At 44.1% G+C, this 14479-nt stretch overlaps 1 protein-coding gene across 1 annotated transcript in view; it reads right to left on the bottom strand.

The window, feature by feature from the left end:
* The window catches only part of SH3RF3 (SH3 domain containing ring finger 3), a 257144-nt gene that overhangs the window by 48594 nt on the left and 194071 nt on the right, over positions 1–14479 (bottom strand). The window contains exon 4 of the mRNA XM_065651436.1: positions 13041–13403. Within this exon, the coding sequence (XP_065507508.1) occupies positions 13041–13403 (363 nt within the window). The remainder of the gene's footprint in view (positions 1–13040; positions 13404–14479) is intronic.

Here is a 14479-nt window from a genome sequence, read left to right as displayed (position 1 = left end):
AGAGAACGGGGCAGATCTTTCCCAGTTATTAATGTTGAAAGGCCATTCTAAACGTAATTGTTCATTTTTCAAAGCCTAATGCTCAGCAGAAGTATGCTGGGCAAACTCTTTTGAGTTGTCTCACCAAAGTCCCCATTCATCTGTGTCAAGAAGGAATCCTGACTGGAAACTTCTCCTGAAGTAATGTGAAGGTCTGTAGCAACAGATGTTTGCTGCAAAGACAGGGCAGAGCTGGGCTGATGTGACTTGTAATGGTTGTGCTGGTTTGACTGAGAGAGAGTTAATTTTCTTCATGCAGTTAGAAACATTTCTCTTTCATAGCTAGCACAATCATGGTTTGGATTTAGTTTGAGAACAAGAAGATAATACCTCAGGAAAAAGTTAAAGTTTTTAACTGTTGTTGTCTGGGAGCCAAGGACATTCTGAGCACTCTGCCCACAGGTGTGAGGCAGGTGGGAATTGGGGCATGGATGGGGCAGAACTTGGCTGACATCCAGACTGATCAATAAGAATATTCCATGCCATTAGCATCATGTTTCATATTTAAGGAGAGTCAGGATCTTCTGGCTAGTTGGGAGTTGGGACAGACAGGGATGGAGACCTGTCCTGTTTCTGCTCCATTTCAGTGGAGTTCTGTTTGGGAGCTTCTTTAGTTCAGCCTTTTGCCATCCTTCTGTTTTGCAGAGGCCTCTGGGCCTTTCTGCTTTTTTTCTCTCTTCTCTCTGTGGGATCGGCTGTTCGGGACCAGGCGCTGCTGCCTGGGACTGGCTGCTCAGTGTGGATGCAGCTCATGAAGAATTGAACTGAGTATCTTTTATTTTATATTCTATTTCCATTTTGTACATATTATTATCAGTAGCAGTATATTAGTTTTGTTTTGTTATTTTATTAAAATGTGTTTATTTCAATCCACAAGCTTATCCCTTCCCTTTTGATTCTCTCCCCTATTTGGGGCTGGGAGGAGGGAGTGAGTGAGTGGGTATCGTGGTTATACTGCTAGCTTGGGTTAAACCACAACCATGGTTCATTTGAGAAAAAGACTTTTTTAGTAAGTCTAACCAAATGCTGCATGCACATCCATATGCAGAATGGCTCTATAAAGTAGGATCCAAAGTTTATGCAGAAATTGCAGGTTCTGACAGAGCCTGTTACATACAACAAAGATTCTCAGCAGTTCACAGACCTCCGGTGCAGCTTTTCTGTTTCCAAATGCTATCTTAACAAACAGTAAATATTGATTTATTTTGGGAACAGAAACATAGGGACATTTTTTTGCACTTACAAATGACACTGAATTAAACCAAGACACATATTTCCACTTAATTAATGGATTTCAAGATCATCTCATTCCAAAGAAGCCCACATAATTATTACAGTGTCATGTCTTGATATTGCACTGCTAATCTATATTGCTTTGCTGTATATTAACACAGTATCATTGGGAAATCACGCAGCAAAGTATGAAGACACTGCTCTGTGATTCCATAGCTTTTGGCAACAAGCAGCAAGCTGCCTCCTCTCTCACTGACATCTACACTCAATCATGAAGTTGTAGTGACAAGTACATCTCCTTTTTCTCATTATTTCCTCTCACTTTTTGGCTGCTTGCTCAAACAAGGAAGGTTCCCGACAGCACTTAGTTCTACGTGTAAAAGTAAGCATTCTTTCCTGTTTTGTGACTAAGGCTTAATTAATCCTGCCTGTCACATCAGGGAGATAATATCAACTTACAGAAAAAAACACCAGCCCACGCAAAAATGTAGGGATAGTTGGGGAGTGATCCTTCATTTGTTATTTTGAGCTGGTTAATGGCATTAGGGATTGTAGAAGATGCTGGGCAGGGAGACCTGGCAACTGCCCCATGCAAAAGGCAAGTGAGAAATCGTCTGCTTCAAACTTTTTTGTGTTGTGCCACCAGTATATGCCTGCTCTGAGCTAGAGAAAGTGTCTCCAACAAAACAGAAAACGGATTGGTCCCCACCCTTTTCTGGTAGCACAAACCACTTTATTTTTACCTCATGAAAAAACAGAGCTGAGTGAACAGCCTCAGGGTGCAACTGTAAAGGCAGGGAAGATCACAGCAGTGTAAGATGTGTGCTACCCTTCCTTGGCTCCTACAATCCTCTCTTGGCATGCCTGTGTGAAGGCAGAGTTTGCAGAAGTGCTGCTAACCCAGCCAGGAGTGCCCACCGCTGGCACCCTGGGCTAAACCCGCCCGAGTCTGCAGAGAGATGAGCTCAAGCCTGGAAAGCAGCGCAGTTGTCTAAGCATCATCTGTTTGCCTGTTTGCACTGACAGTGGTGGCTTCAGCATCTTCTGTATTACTGGAATCATGAGCCCAAGTACTTTCTATGGCCTGTTATGTTTGTGCTAACATAACAGTCCTAAAGATTAAGATGTCATGTAATTGTCATTCAGTGTTGCTCGATGACAATGTTGCTTTCTTCCCTTGAATAATCCCAAAGAAATCTCCATAGTCTGGTATGTTCTCAATCCCCCTGACATTCAGTTTCTTGCCTGTGGCCTGTTACTTTAATATTGCTGCATCTGCTACCAGCCTGGACCCTACAAGCCTTTCATTTTTGCCACATTGAACAGCCTAGTCTCATATGCATCCAAACTCAAAATCAGTGCCTGCTTCCTGATTGCACTCCAGTTTTTCTTTAGCTGGTCTCCCATGCAGGCTTTAACACGGTGGTGTACTTGGCAGTCTGCCTATGACCCCACTTTTCATCATCAGGTTTTACTCCACAGGACCCACCAGCCTTCCACAGCATTGAATTCAGCTCCTCTGTTCACATCTTGGCATTTACTTTCACACAAGTATTCTGCTCTGCAGCTTCATTCGCCTCTGTGCTCCTTGACAAATTCTCTCAGTGGCTGCCTGATTGCTGTTATGCATCTGAATGTTCACCAGCTTTGCATTTAAAGTACAGTCCCTGACAGAGTCGATGAAGGCTTTGTAAGCGTTCTCTTTCAAGATCCTGTTCTCTCTCTTATGTATCACTAATTAGCTTACATTATAAGATACAATATTGCTAGATTATTTTGCAAGATAATATTTGGAATAACATTTTGAAGAGACTGAAATTTGGGAAAGAATAATATTCTATTTCTTTGTACTTTTGATTACTTTTGTTGGAAGTTTACCTTTCCACCTGTCATTCCTACCATTTTATGTGGGCCTCCCCAGCTACTGGTAATGCTAATAATCCTCCCAGAGAACACAGTAGGCCTTTCTCCATCACAGCTGCTAGCAGGGCTTAGTTTGTTTTCCTACTTTATTTAGCCCTGGAGCCAGGTTGTACTTTTGCTATCATGATCTAAGGAACAAGGTGCTAAACATGTCCTCCTTTCCTCTTCATCTGCTCAGGGGAACGGGAATCTGAGATGACGCTCTGAGTTTTTTGTTCTCTGCTTTGATACTGTTCAGGAGGTCCGTGTGCCACATCTCTCCTTTCTGATGGCACGTCCCTGCGGGATCCACCTTTCTGTGGCACCGGGCACGCAAATACAGCCACACACAGGCATCACACAGGGAGAGCCCAAATGCTGCAGCATTTGCATCTTAGTCTTTCTTCCACCTCTGCTACTCACCATTGCTAAGCCTTACTGAGGGGGGGATGTCTCTGACAGTCAGGTTTTTAAGAGGCACGTGGGCACCTATTAATAAAAACAGGCACCTTGCAGAGTTTTCTCAGGGTGGCATTGAGAAGTACTTCACAGTCTGACTCCCATGGATTTTCTTGCAACCTAAGTAATAAGAGTCACTTCTGAAAATGCCACTTGGTGCCCCTCTGTATCCTTATGAGTTTATAATGCCTTAAACATTTGGCCATTGAGTTTTCAAATGTGACCTGCTGGGTAATTACACTGTAGCACATCTGATTAAGAGGTCGTTTACTCTAATGGTGGTGTGCAGTTTTCTGAACTAGACACTGCCAACTCTCATCCCATTTACTTAGGCCACTAAACAGCCAAATCTGACTTCTTCACGCTCCCACTCCAATCTGGCATCCTCCAAGTACCACTTAACCACTGCCGATGTTTTCAGCTCAGCAGCAACAGCTCTTCTCCTCTCTTCCAAGGGACAATACAGCCCCAGCTGCCAGCCAGCGGGGACAAGCAGCTGCACAAAGGCTTGCTGAAGATCACCTCTGGACACCTCTGCACTAATTCCTGCTTCATTGTGCCCATTAGTAACACAGCAACATCACCTGTACTGTGGAAGGCTAAATCTTGAGTAAAACTCCTGGTCTATACACATGGGCACGACGATGCCATATGACAGATCTCTTGCTCCCAGCTCATGCTGTGTTACTTGTTTTCACCACCAGCTGTTCTGTAGTAGTAGGTGAGTATGTAGCCATGGGCTGGATAATAATATGAAAGGACTTTGTGTCTTTAAACACAACAGCCTCCCTATAACCACTGAAATATAACGACCCCCTCAGCTCAAGCTAATGCCTTATAGAAACTCATGCCTTGAGTCCTCCTCAGAAGTTGTTTCTTTCTCCCAGTCTCCATGTTGGCTGTTACAAGAAGACTTTATATGAGGGTCAAGAATGAAGAAAGACTCTGCACAAAGGTACCGTGGTGCTTGGCTAAACTTGATGTAGTCCTAGAAGCAGTGTGGTCCTCTGGAGCAAAACAGCAGTGGAGCACAGGGTCTCTGCTCTCGGTCCCCACAGAGCATTTCCAACACTGGTTTTAGATGCTTAAGTAAGTCACAGAACCAGGTACCGTTCCAGTGTTGTGCAAAACTAGGAAAGCCAAAGCTAGCTGACAAAAATGAACCTTGCAGACAACTGTCCAGCCTGAGAGTCAGTTCTTCTGGTGAGAACAAACAGTCTGATGTCCTCAGAAGTCACCACAACATGTCTAAGCTCAAATGGATCTCATTCCTCCTACAATTGATAAATATTATTTGCAAGAGAACTCCAGGAGCATCAAAACAAATTGCAGTTCAATGTATACGTAATGTTATATTTCTATTACAGTTTATAGCATGTAGTCTTGGATAAATAATTCACTGCTGAGATGTTGCTGCCTCTTGTGTCAGCTCTGACATATATTTAAAAGCAACCAGCCTGGCAAAACATTACTGACATGCCCCCAGAGACCAGGAAATTAAAGGTAATAATTACTCATCTGGGCTGAAACTTCATCTCAAATTCATTCCCTTTCCCTCTTCCCATCTATGCCTCTATAAAAACATAAGAACTAGTAGTCTGAACTTCCAGCATAAACTATCTTTTTCTCTCCCTTGTAGATTTACTTTAGATTTTCACCAGTACTTTAAGGCTATGTTTGTGGCTTAATTTGAGAAGGCATGGTGCCTGTAGGGATTAGTGAAGTGTCTTGCAAAAGCACAGGATTCAGTCTTGGAGGGGAATAGAAGTCACAAAGACAGTGATAAAACTAGGAACAGAATACAGTGATATTGCAGGTTGCAGCAGCCTTCACGGAAAAATAGTTGCTGTTGCTATCAGATGAATGTTCTTATCATCTAGAAAATCACCAACCAGAAATCTCTATTTTGACTTCAAAGCAAATCCAGCACTGTCTCACCACAGGGCACTTATCACATTCATTAATTCAGAGGAAAATTTCTTTTAATGTCTTGAATGCATATTTACAGCTTGCTTTAAACTTCTGCTTAATATTACTTTAAAATAAGAAAAAAACACTCAAACATTCAACTCACATAGGTTGATGTATCGTCCTCTGGAAATATCACAAAAAATAGACTAATGGCCTTTAAGATTCCCATGACTCTTTTCTCTAATTCGCTAACTCCATAAAACAATGACTGTGGCAATCACTCCAGGCCTTAATGTTCCTAGAAATAATGTATTAGCACTTAATGCATGGTAGTGCCACCAAGTATTGATGAGAAGTGTTACACGCAAGATCAAATAGCCTCATCAAATGCTAATTACCAAAGCGGGAGCTGAAACGGACTTACCAATTCTAAAGTAAGACTTTTTCTTCCATAATGGTAAGTGTGTAAAAAACAAATAAATGTGCATGATAACAGCTGCAGCTGCATAAATAGCTGCATAAATACTCAGTTCCTTCCTGCAAAAAGTGGAGCTAAATTTATATGATTTAGCATTTAGTCAGGGGTTCTTACAACCTGTAAATATCTGCAGCTGCAGATGAAAGTGAGGCAGAATATTATGCCAGACTGTTCTAGGACCATGTTGGCCCTGACTATTTTTTGGCTTATAGGAGACCAAAAACTCCAGACAATGCCTTCTGTGGATAGCTCACGGAGCTATGCAGAGAGCTGGAGAAGTCATGTGAATGTATTTCCTGAGCTTCCATTTCCACTCTCCTGCAATCTAAGGATGGCTGCAAGCTGGAAGAAAAAGCAAACAAATATTTTTTGCCATCTCCTTCCAAATGTTCATCTGACATTATCATCCATAAAGTGCTGATTATTCTGGTTTGCAGCTTCTCAGTTCCCCTAAATGAGGACTAATTAAGCATCATGTGGATGGGCATCATGAGAATTATATTTTATTCAGCCTTGTTTCTCTCTCAGCACTGAGCACCAGTGTCTAGCTCTCCACCACGAGGTTTTAAATGATTTTATAGTAAACAGTTTCTTGAAATTCTGGGATCAAAGAACATGAAAAATCAAATGCAGAGAGACAGGAAATTTTAAAGTGAAAGCTTGACCTCTAAAAGAGGTTAATTTAATCCCATGTTGATAATTACCTTTTTGATAACTGCACAACAAATTCATTTGGATCCTGTGCAATGCCTCCTGTAAGAAGCCCCCCTCCAGGGAGATAGTAGTGGTAAACAAATAAACAACAACAACAACAAACCCCCAAACAAACCAAAAAGGGGAAAAAAATACTGTAGTGCTTTCTGTAGTGCTTTCTATTCAAATGTCATGCATGTACACATAGTGTGTGCCAGGTGGGAAGGACTTTGTGGTATAGTGTAAATACCAAGAGAGTGCCTTGCTTGTTCTGGAGGCTTCCAAATCAGTAGCTGACTGGCAGGTAGTGTAAAGCCTCAGGATTAGCCCTGTGCGAAAATGATTTCTGTGGCAAAATGTTTTCAAGTTGCTACCCTGAGGAGTATCTGGAAAAAGAAAAATTGTTTTCATTTTACAGGCTACGGGATTTCATGTACAGTTGAATAATGTTTCTAAACCACAACCTTCTCTTCCTAGATCCTATAAAAAATTAGGCTTTTTCGTTCTTGAAAAATCTTTCAAAATGTATTTATGATGAGGCAAATCATAGGATAAAGAGAAGACACTGTTGCTAAACTGGTAGTTTCTGAAAGGCGATTTTGCTTTGACCTGGATTCTCGGTAGTTTATGTAACCAGTCAGTAGATTGAGTCAGTTCATGTGTCTCATTTGCAACAATTTTAGCAAATAATGTAATATATCCCAATTTGCAGAGTATATTCAAAGACCTATTGATAGAAGAAAAAAAAAATCAAGCTTGCATGCCTGCCCAAAACTCTCTGGTTAATAAAACTTAACTCCTACCTGCAAAACCCTCAACAAGCATTCTTTATAGAGTTGTTTAAAATAGAGATGCAACAAATAGGCAATATTTGGAACCAGTTCTAAATAATTTAGAGTAGAACTGGGAATGTACAAATACCATAGAGTAGTTTAGGTTAGAGTTCAGTAAAGTCTCCTATGCTGTTTTCATGAAATATTTTGATCTAAATTACAGAAACACAGGTCAGACTAATATTACTTCTCTTTTCCCATTTTGACTGGTGCAGCCTCCTGAGATAGCTGCTTCAGGTTTCAGCTGTCTCATTCTCATTAATGGATGTCCAGTCAGATGTCATTCATAGCCAGCAGCAGAGCAGGTTGGATAGAATTTGGACTTCAGACCAAAGCTGAAAAATACCTGAATTTATATTATTTTCTCAGAGCCCGTTTTGCACTTGAAAATTCAAGGTTCATTTTTAGTCTCTGGATTTCATATATAATCTGTATGCTTCTCATGGTCAGCACATTTAGATTATTGGCCAAGGCTCAACCAGAGCCCTGCTAATACATTTTCTCAGCTAAAATTCAGCACTTCTAAATAACTGATAAAGAGTCACACTTCCAAGTGATTTATATAGCGAGGCACTTCAAGGAACATTTTTCATTTCAAATACTGTCACCGTTTGGGACTGGGAGCAAGCAAAACATTGTTCTCAGCTTTTCCTGAACATGTGGCCTCTGGTCAGCAGCCTGTACTAACACTTGCAGATACAAATGGACTTCTTGTGCATGGTGATGAGTTGTTCAAAACACACACAGACGTTCCTTCTGTAGGGAGCATTCTTTCTTCCTCACCCAGCTGTTATCCTGGTGTGCACAAAGCCAGACTTCATTATTCATGAGATGCATTTTCTGTCAAAAACCAGGGGATTTGGAGCAGTACTGACCTATGACCTTTTTAAATAGCAGGGAAGAATAATTCATAAGGGGTGAAAATGGAAGCAAGATGAGCCATCTGAGGCCTAGGCACAATTACTGTCCAGGGGGAACTCCTCCGCTCCCCAGGGAGTCTCAGTTACAAACTGCTTCTCTGCACCCATATCCTAATTCAGCTTCAGCTCCATTGCAGACCTGCAGCACTACTTACATCCTCAATAAAAATCCATTTTGCCAGCATGATAGGACATTCTACATGATGGACAGACACTGTTACCTTTTAGCTGGAGGTCTCATGTCTAATGAGTGATAGTCAGCAAGCAACAAAAAGCATACAAGAAGTAAATCTGGCTGCAAGCAAAATGAAGATCCCAGCATTGCACCTTTTAAAATAAATGCTTTGTATCCTGGCTGTTGTGGTCTTCCAGTCACTATTTTATTCAGTTGAGGTGTCTTGAAGTTGATTCTTCCACCTTTGAGCACCCCTAGGCTTGCAGTCAATGAAGATATATTTTAGACCACCACTTATTTCAAATGTATCTTGGATTTTGAGAAACATCTGAGTTGGTTCTGCTTAAAGAACAACAAATGTACAGTAGAAGGCCTGTAGCCCTGGTCTGCATGCCAGTGATCAATATGCATAAATCTGTGCCCTCCTGGAGAAGCCGGAGGCTTATAATAGTCTAACAACTCAGAAACCCAAAAAACATGTCAGCTCAGCATGGAAGTCTGGTTTCAATTCACAAAAATTGACAAAAGCCTCAGGAATATATAGTACCATGCATAAAATCAGTTCTAAGGGGTGGAATATATTCCACATTTACTGAAACATCTAAAACTTGCACCTAAATTTCAAGTTCCTACAGTAAGATGCCCTCGGTGTCTTTGTTTCTTCTCATGTCAGCAGAGAGAAAGTAGGTGCCCCAGATGTAGGTGCCCAAAGTCCACAAGGAAAATGGATGCTTGTTTTAAGAAGACTATTTTGCTGGGCACCAGCTGGTTGCCTGAGGTAGGGGACTGGCTGCCATTCAAGAACTCCTGTAATTGAATTCTGCTTGTTCAAAGGACACGCTACAGGAAAATTGTGTCAAACTTTTTAAAAACGTGGAACCTCCCCGCAAGCCAAATACCAATCCTGATATGCACCAGAGGAGCTCATGCCTACTAAACCAAACTAAATTCCTTTATTTCTTTATATGAGGAGATCCGTTAAATAACCAATGACAAAGTGCCTGGAAATTTGAAAGATGTGATATAAAGACACAAAAAGCCAAATTTAGATTCTAATGTTGAAAGGAGAGGCATACATTTGCTAAATAGTCAGTGCTGAAACTGTAAATTTGTTGTTCCCCCTATAAGAAATACGCTTTGGCTGAATTTGCTTTTGCAAACTAGCAGGAGCCTGAGATAGTTATAGAGAGAACCATTCAAGGGTGGTGGCGATGATTTGCAGGGCACAGAGGCTCCTTTTCAAGTGAGGAAGGAAAAGGTGAGACATCTTCCTGCAGCAGAGCTCAGGGGTGAGTTTGGCAGCTACATGTACAGCCTTCCCACCAACCTGCCCATGCTCTCAGCAACACCCCTTGAGCGCTTCTGAAGCAGCAGTAAAGTCAGTTTGCAAGACTGTCAAGATATCAAACACTGAACAAGACGTACAGGAGACTTACCGTAAAAATGCCAAACACATTTTAGAACAAAACAGTCCAAAGGCAAGATTCTCGCTATCCTAAATGCCTTGGTGTAAGAGCTCAGAGGCCCATTGTTGATGCTACTTTGGCTGGCTTTCAGCCACGTGAATAAAAGAAAAATGCTGAACTGATTTTCTGTCTAAGGCTGCACCATCATTAATTATTTTAAAGCCATGTCAGGTCAGACAAGTGAATTTCTGACATTTTTATTTAAAATGTGACCCTCATTATTATGGGATAAATAGTTAAAAATATAGCTGCAAAATTTTAACGTGCATTTGGTAAGAGGCAAATTCTGGACTCTTTGTAGACCTATCTAAGAAAGCTAAAAGCAGGTGAATTCATGTTGGTAGCTCCTGTGATTTTATTGCTAGCCTTACAACATGAGGCATTTTTCATAAGGCTACTCCTACAGTCAGGAGAATATAGTGAGAACTTCAGCTACACTTTATTTTTTTTTTCCCCAACAGCAAAATTTGTAAAGAAAAATGTTTAAATCCCTCTAACTAGAAAGCAAACAGTAAGGCTCCCAAAAGCAGAGATATGTATTCATACATGTAAAATGCCACATTTGAGGTGACTGGGTCCTTGGGGCTGCAATAACACTTTTTGACAGAGGGAAACCTCTTTTCACTGAGGCTGATCTGAACCACCAAGACTCTTTCCTCTCCCTGGATTTTGGCCAAGATGGTTTTGGCCAGCAGTGATGGAAGCATGTATTCAGATGTCTTGTCTGCAAACAGGCTCTATGCCCTGAGGCAGAACTACTCCCCAAATCTGTTCCCACCATGGGCACACTGGAGTGGCTTCATTATACCCCAGCCCTAGCTGTGCTTCTGACCATGACACCAATTACATGTCTTCCCATCTGCTGCAAAGGACCCCACCAGCCTTCCTGTGGGCTGGATTTCAGTAATCATAATGTGCTACAGGGAACATGGGGCCTTTCTTGTCCCCTACCACTTGTACCCAAATGCCACAATGGCCTGTGAAATGAATAGGGTTTTGCATACTAGTTGTTCTGTTAAAGTGGGCGAGAACGGTTAAGGCACTTTGTGCTTCATGATCTATTTTTTGTGGTTTACTACCTTAGAATGAGTCTTCACACGACTCGGTGTGCATGGTGTTTCCCTTGACTAGCACGAGAACAGAAAAGCCACAGTCTGTCACATCTCTGTAAAGTCCAAATGTGTCACTCTGAGTGCCAAAAACCTGGGTGTCATTGACTTGACAAGCCTGGGACCCTCACTCATGTCTAGTGCTTGTGCTGCTTCACAGATGTCCCAGCGCATCTTGGCACACGCGCTACTTTGTGCGAGGGCCGTATCCTCACCTTCACCCTCCTGCTGAGGGGTGAAAGGAGGGGGAAGACCTTACAGCACAGACACCCTGCCTGGAAAAGGCATGTGGAAGAAAATTAGCTAAATTACAGCTGGACTGAGCCTCCTCTCTGGCTCCTACATGTGGATGGGCAGCAGATGGAGGTGAGCAGCTGAAGCAGGGGCAGAGGGTGCTGCTCTGCTGTGGCACTGTCCCCTCGGCATGCCATTTTGGCCAGCTCTGTGGCACGCATTGGCACGCACACAGGCACTCTGCCTTCCCCCGTGTCCTTGCAAACCTGCGCTGCAGAGGCCTGGGGGCCCATGTCATGGGTGGCAGCATGACACAACTGCTGAGAGTGACCCCATGGTCTGGGGCACCACACCAGCCCCACAGGGGAGACCCACCAGCACTGAACAGGGCATAACCAGGCTTTCCTGCTCAAGGGAGTCCCTGCAGCTTGCTGCTTGTGCCCCTTCCCATGCTGCCCTCTCCCAGCCATCTACGTACATACCAGCATGAGCAATGGCTGTAACTTGGATCACTTCTTGCCCTGGGCCACCACAGGGATGGGAAGTGATCCATCGTTGTCCCTGTATAGGGACACGGGTGTGAGGGGCAGGAAGGCATGTCCAGGGAGCAGAAAAGGGCAAGGGCAGATTTTTTCAGCAGAGAAATGACGGGTGGGAAGATGCTGCCACGCTTAGGTTACCTCAGTGCTAGCAAGCTCCACAGGCCAGGAGGAGCTGGTCTGTAGAGGGAACCTGTGGCTGCTCATCTACACACCAAGTGTGTAGGCGACTGAGCAGGGAGGCTGAGGCAGAAGGGGTTTGGACTATTATTACTCTCTGTTCTGTTCTACACTTTCAAGCTGCAAATTACCATCTGGATTCCCTTATCCACAGAAACAGTGGTTGTTTGCAAGGGATTTCACAGAATCAGAATAGTTTGGGTTGGAAGGGACCTTCAAAGGTCATCTAGTCCAACCCCCAGTGCATCCTTGGTGAGTTTGGCTCCTGTTTCTGCCAGGCCTGTGGGGATGTCCAGGAGGCTGCACCTCTGACCCCTCCTTTGACAGGGGGTAGGACAGGGGGCCGCACCCTCAGCACATATGATGGTTTAAAACCTCCTTGGGTGTTTCTGAAGAGCAGCTACTTTCACTTGTCAAAGTACTTCACATTTGCTTATCTTCCAGTGACTTGTAGGGAAATAATTACTCCAAAAATCCTTTTTATCCCCAATGTATGAATTTCAATCTGATAGTGCTACCCCGCAGGGTAACAGAAACATTCAGGGTAACAGAATCACTCAAAATTATTCCTTTCCACACCAGAAAATGATGCAACATAAGCTGCATTACTTCAAAAAAATTGTAGGATTACTTTTTTTTTTTTTTAACGTGTTGCATTATTGTGATTTAAATTTGGCCTTATCCTCTGGCTCCTCAAGAGTGCCCACTGAATTAACGCAAGGATGGAAATGACAGATGCCAAGCACCGTCCCATCGGGATGACAGCACCGTACAACTGCTTCGTGCAAGGCTCAGCCACTTTGGAAGAGGTGAGGCAACGGAGCGTCACCCACCAAAGGTGCCCAAAACCCACCTCCAACCCACCTCACCTGGGCCGGGGCGCTGGAGGAGAGATGGGTCAGGTCCCCGATCCTGGCGGCTGCCCGCGGGTCGCTGGAGCTGATGAGGACGGGAGCACTGATCTCCATGGAGTGCCGGTTGCTGGCGGCCTGGGAGGACTTGTGCGTCATGCTGAGGGCGGTGAAGGAATGGCGCTTCTTGGCGTTCTTCTTGCCCTCTGCCTGCCGCTGGGCCGCCCCGGCCGCCCCGGCACCGGCCAGCGTGGAGCACGGAGCCAAACCCACCGCCGCCGCCACTGCCGCCGTCTCTGTTGGCAGTGTCACGTCGCAGCCGGAGGCGGCAGCTGAGCACGTCTTGTCCATCTCGATGAGCTGCTTGGCGGATTCGTTGAGCTGCGTGTGGAGGAAAACGGAAAATAAAAAAAGGATTAAAGAAAGAAAAGAAGCGGGTGTCATCAATGGCCCGTCACAGCTTGCTGATGGTGCCCGCTGGACCTGCCTGGGCTTTTGTCCTTGTAGCACCACACTCCTTTCCTGGTGGCCTACCCTGGCAAGGGGATGCTGCTGAGCACCAAATCGTGGCAGTTGCCTGCCCAGGGTAGATGGGGGTCTGGGGCACCCCACGTACTAGCAGAGCTGCAGGGCTCACCACAGGGAGATTCTGCCCTGGCAAACGGAGTCCCAAACCTAGCCCGGTTTTATCATCTGTCCAACATCTCTCAGTTGGCCAGGAAGATCCCCCAGAGGCACACTAGCACACTTTATTTCCCAAAACCTGCCCCAAACCTTCCATGACCCAACACAGTGTTACTGTCTAGTTCCAGGGAAATGCTCAATTTACTGAATTTCCTGAAGCTGGCTGAGTTATTTCCATCCACTTCTTAATGCCAGGAAGATTAAAAGAGAGGCAGAATAAGCATCCAGAAGAATTAGGCTAGAACTAGGCACTGCAAATTGGTGCACATCATTGAAACAACGTTTAAAAACCAGTGATCCCCAAAACAGCTTGCCCCAGGCTGCAGAGGCAGAGTCAGGGGAAGAAGGCAAGAGCCTCTCCATCAGTGCCTCCCTATTCCTAGGTTCATCAAAGGCCTATGCTTGACATTTGACACACAAGGTTTCAGGCCAGGGGTACAGCTTCAAAATCCTTCCTATTTTATCTCCCTGCCTCCCCCTCAACACAGGTTATTTAAATGCAGATGCAAACTGATGGCATTTTTTCCAGCTGTATCGCTTCAGCTGGGTAGGAGTTTGATGGCCACTGGAAGACTTGCTCAGGGTCCAATTTGAAAAATTGGTCTCGCCAGTCTTTCCAAGGGGTTTAAAACTTGCCTACAGCCCACAGAGACAGCAGACAATCTGCACGTTCCGCCTTCTGTTCCTCATTCAATCCACATTCACAGATAAGCTCATGCCTATAAATTACAAAAGGCAAACTTGGTGGGGCAACCCTGTCATTGACGCCTCTA

Source organism: Caloenas nicobarica, chromosome 1 (assembly GCF_036013445.1).
Source record: "Caloenas nicobarica isolate bCalNic1 chromosome 1, bCalNic1.hap1, whole genome shotgun sequence".
Classification (NCBI taxonomy): Eukaryota; Metazoa; Chordata; class Aves; order Columbiformes; family Columbidae; genus Caloenas; species Caloenas nicobarica.
The sequence above is the reverse complement of the archived record's forward strand: the minus strand, read 5'-3'. Positions and strand labels throughout refer to the sequence as shown.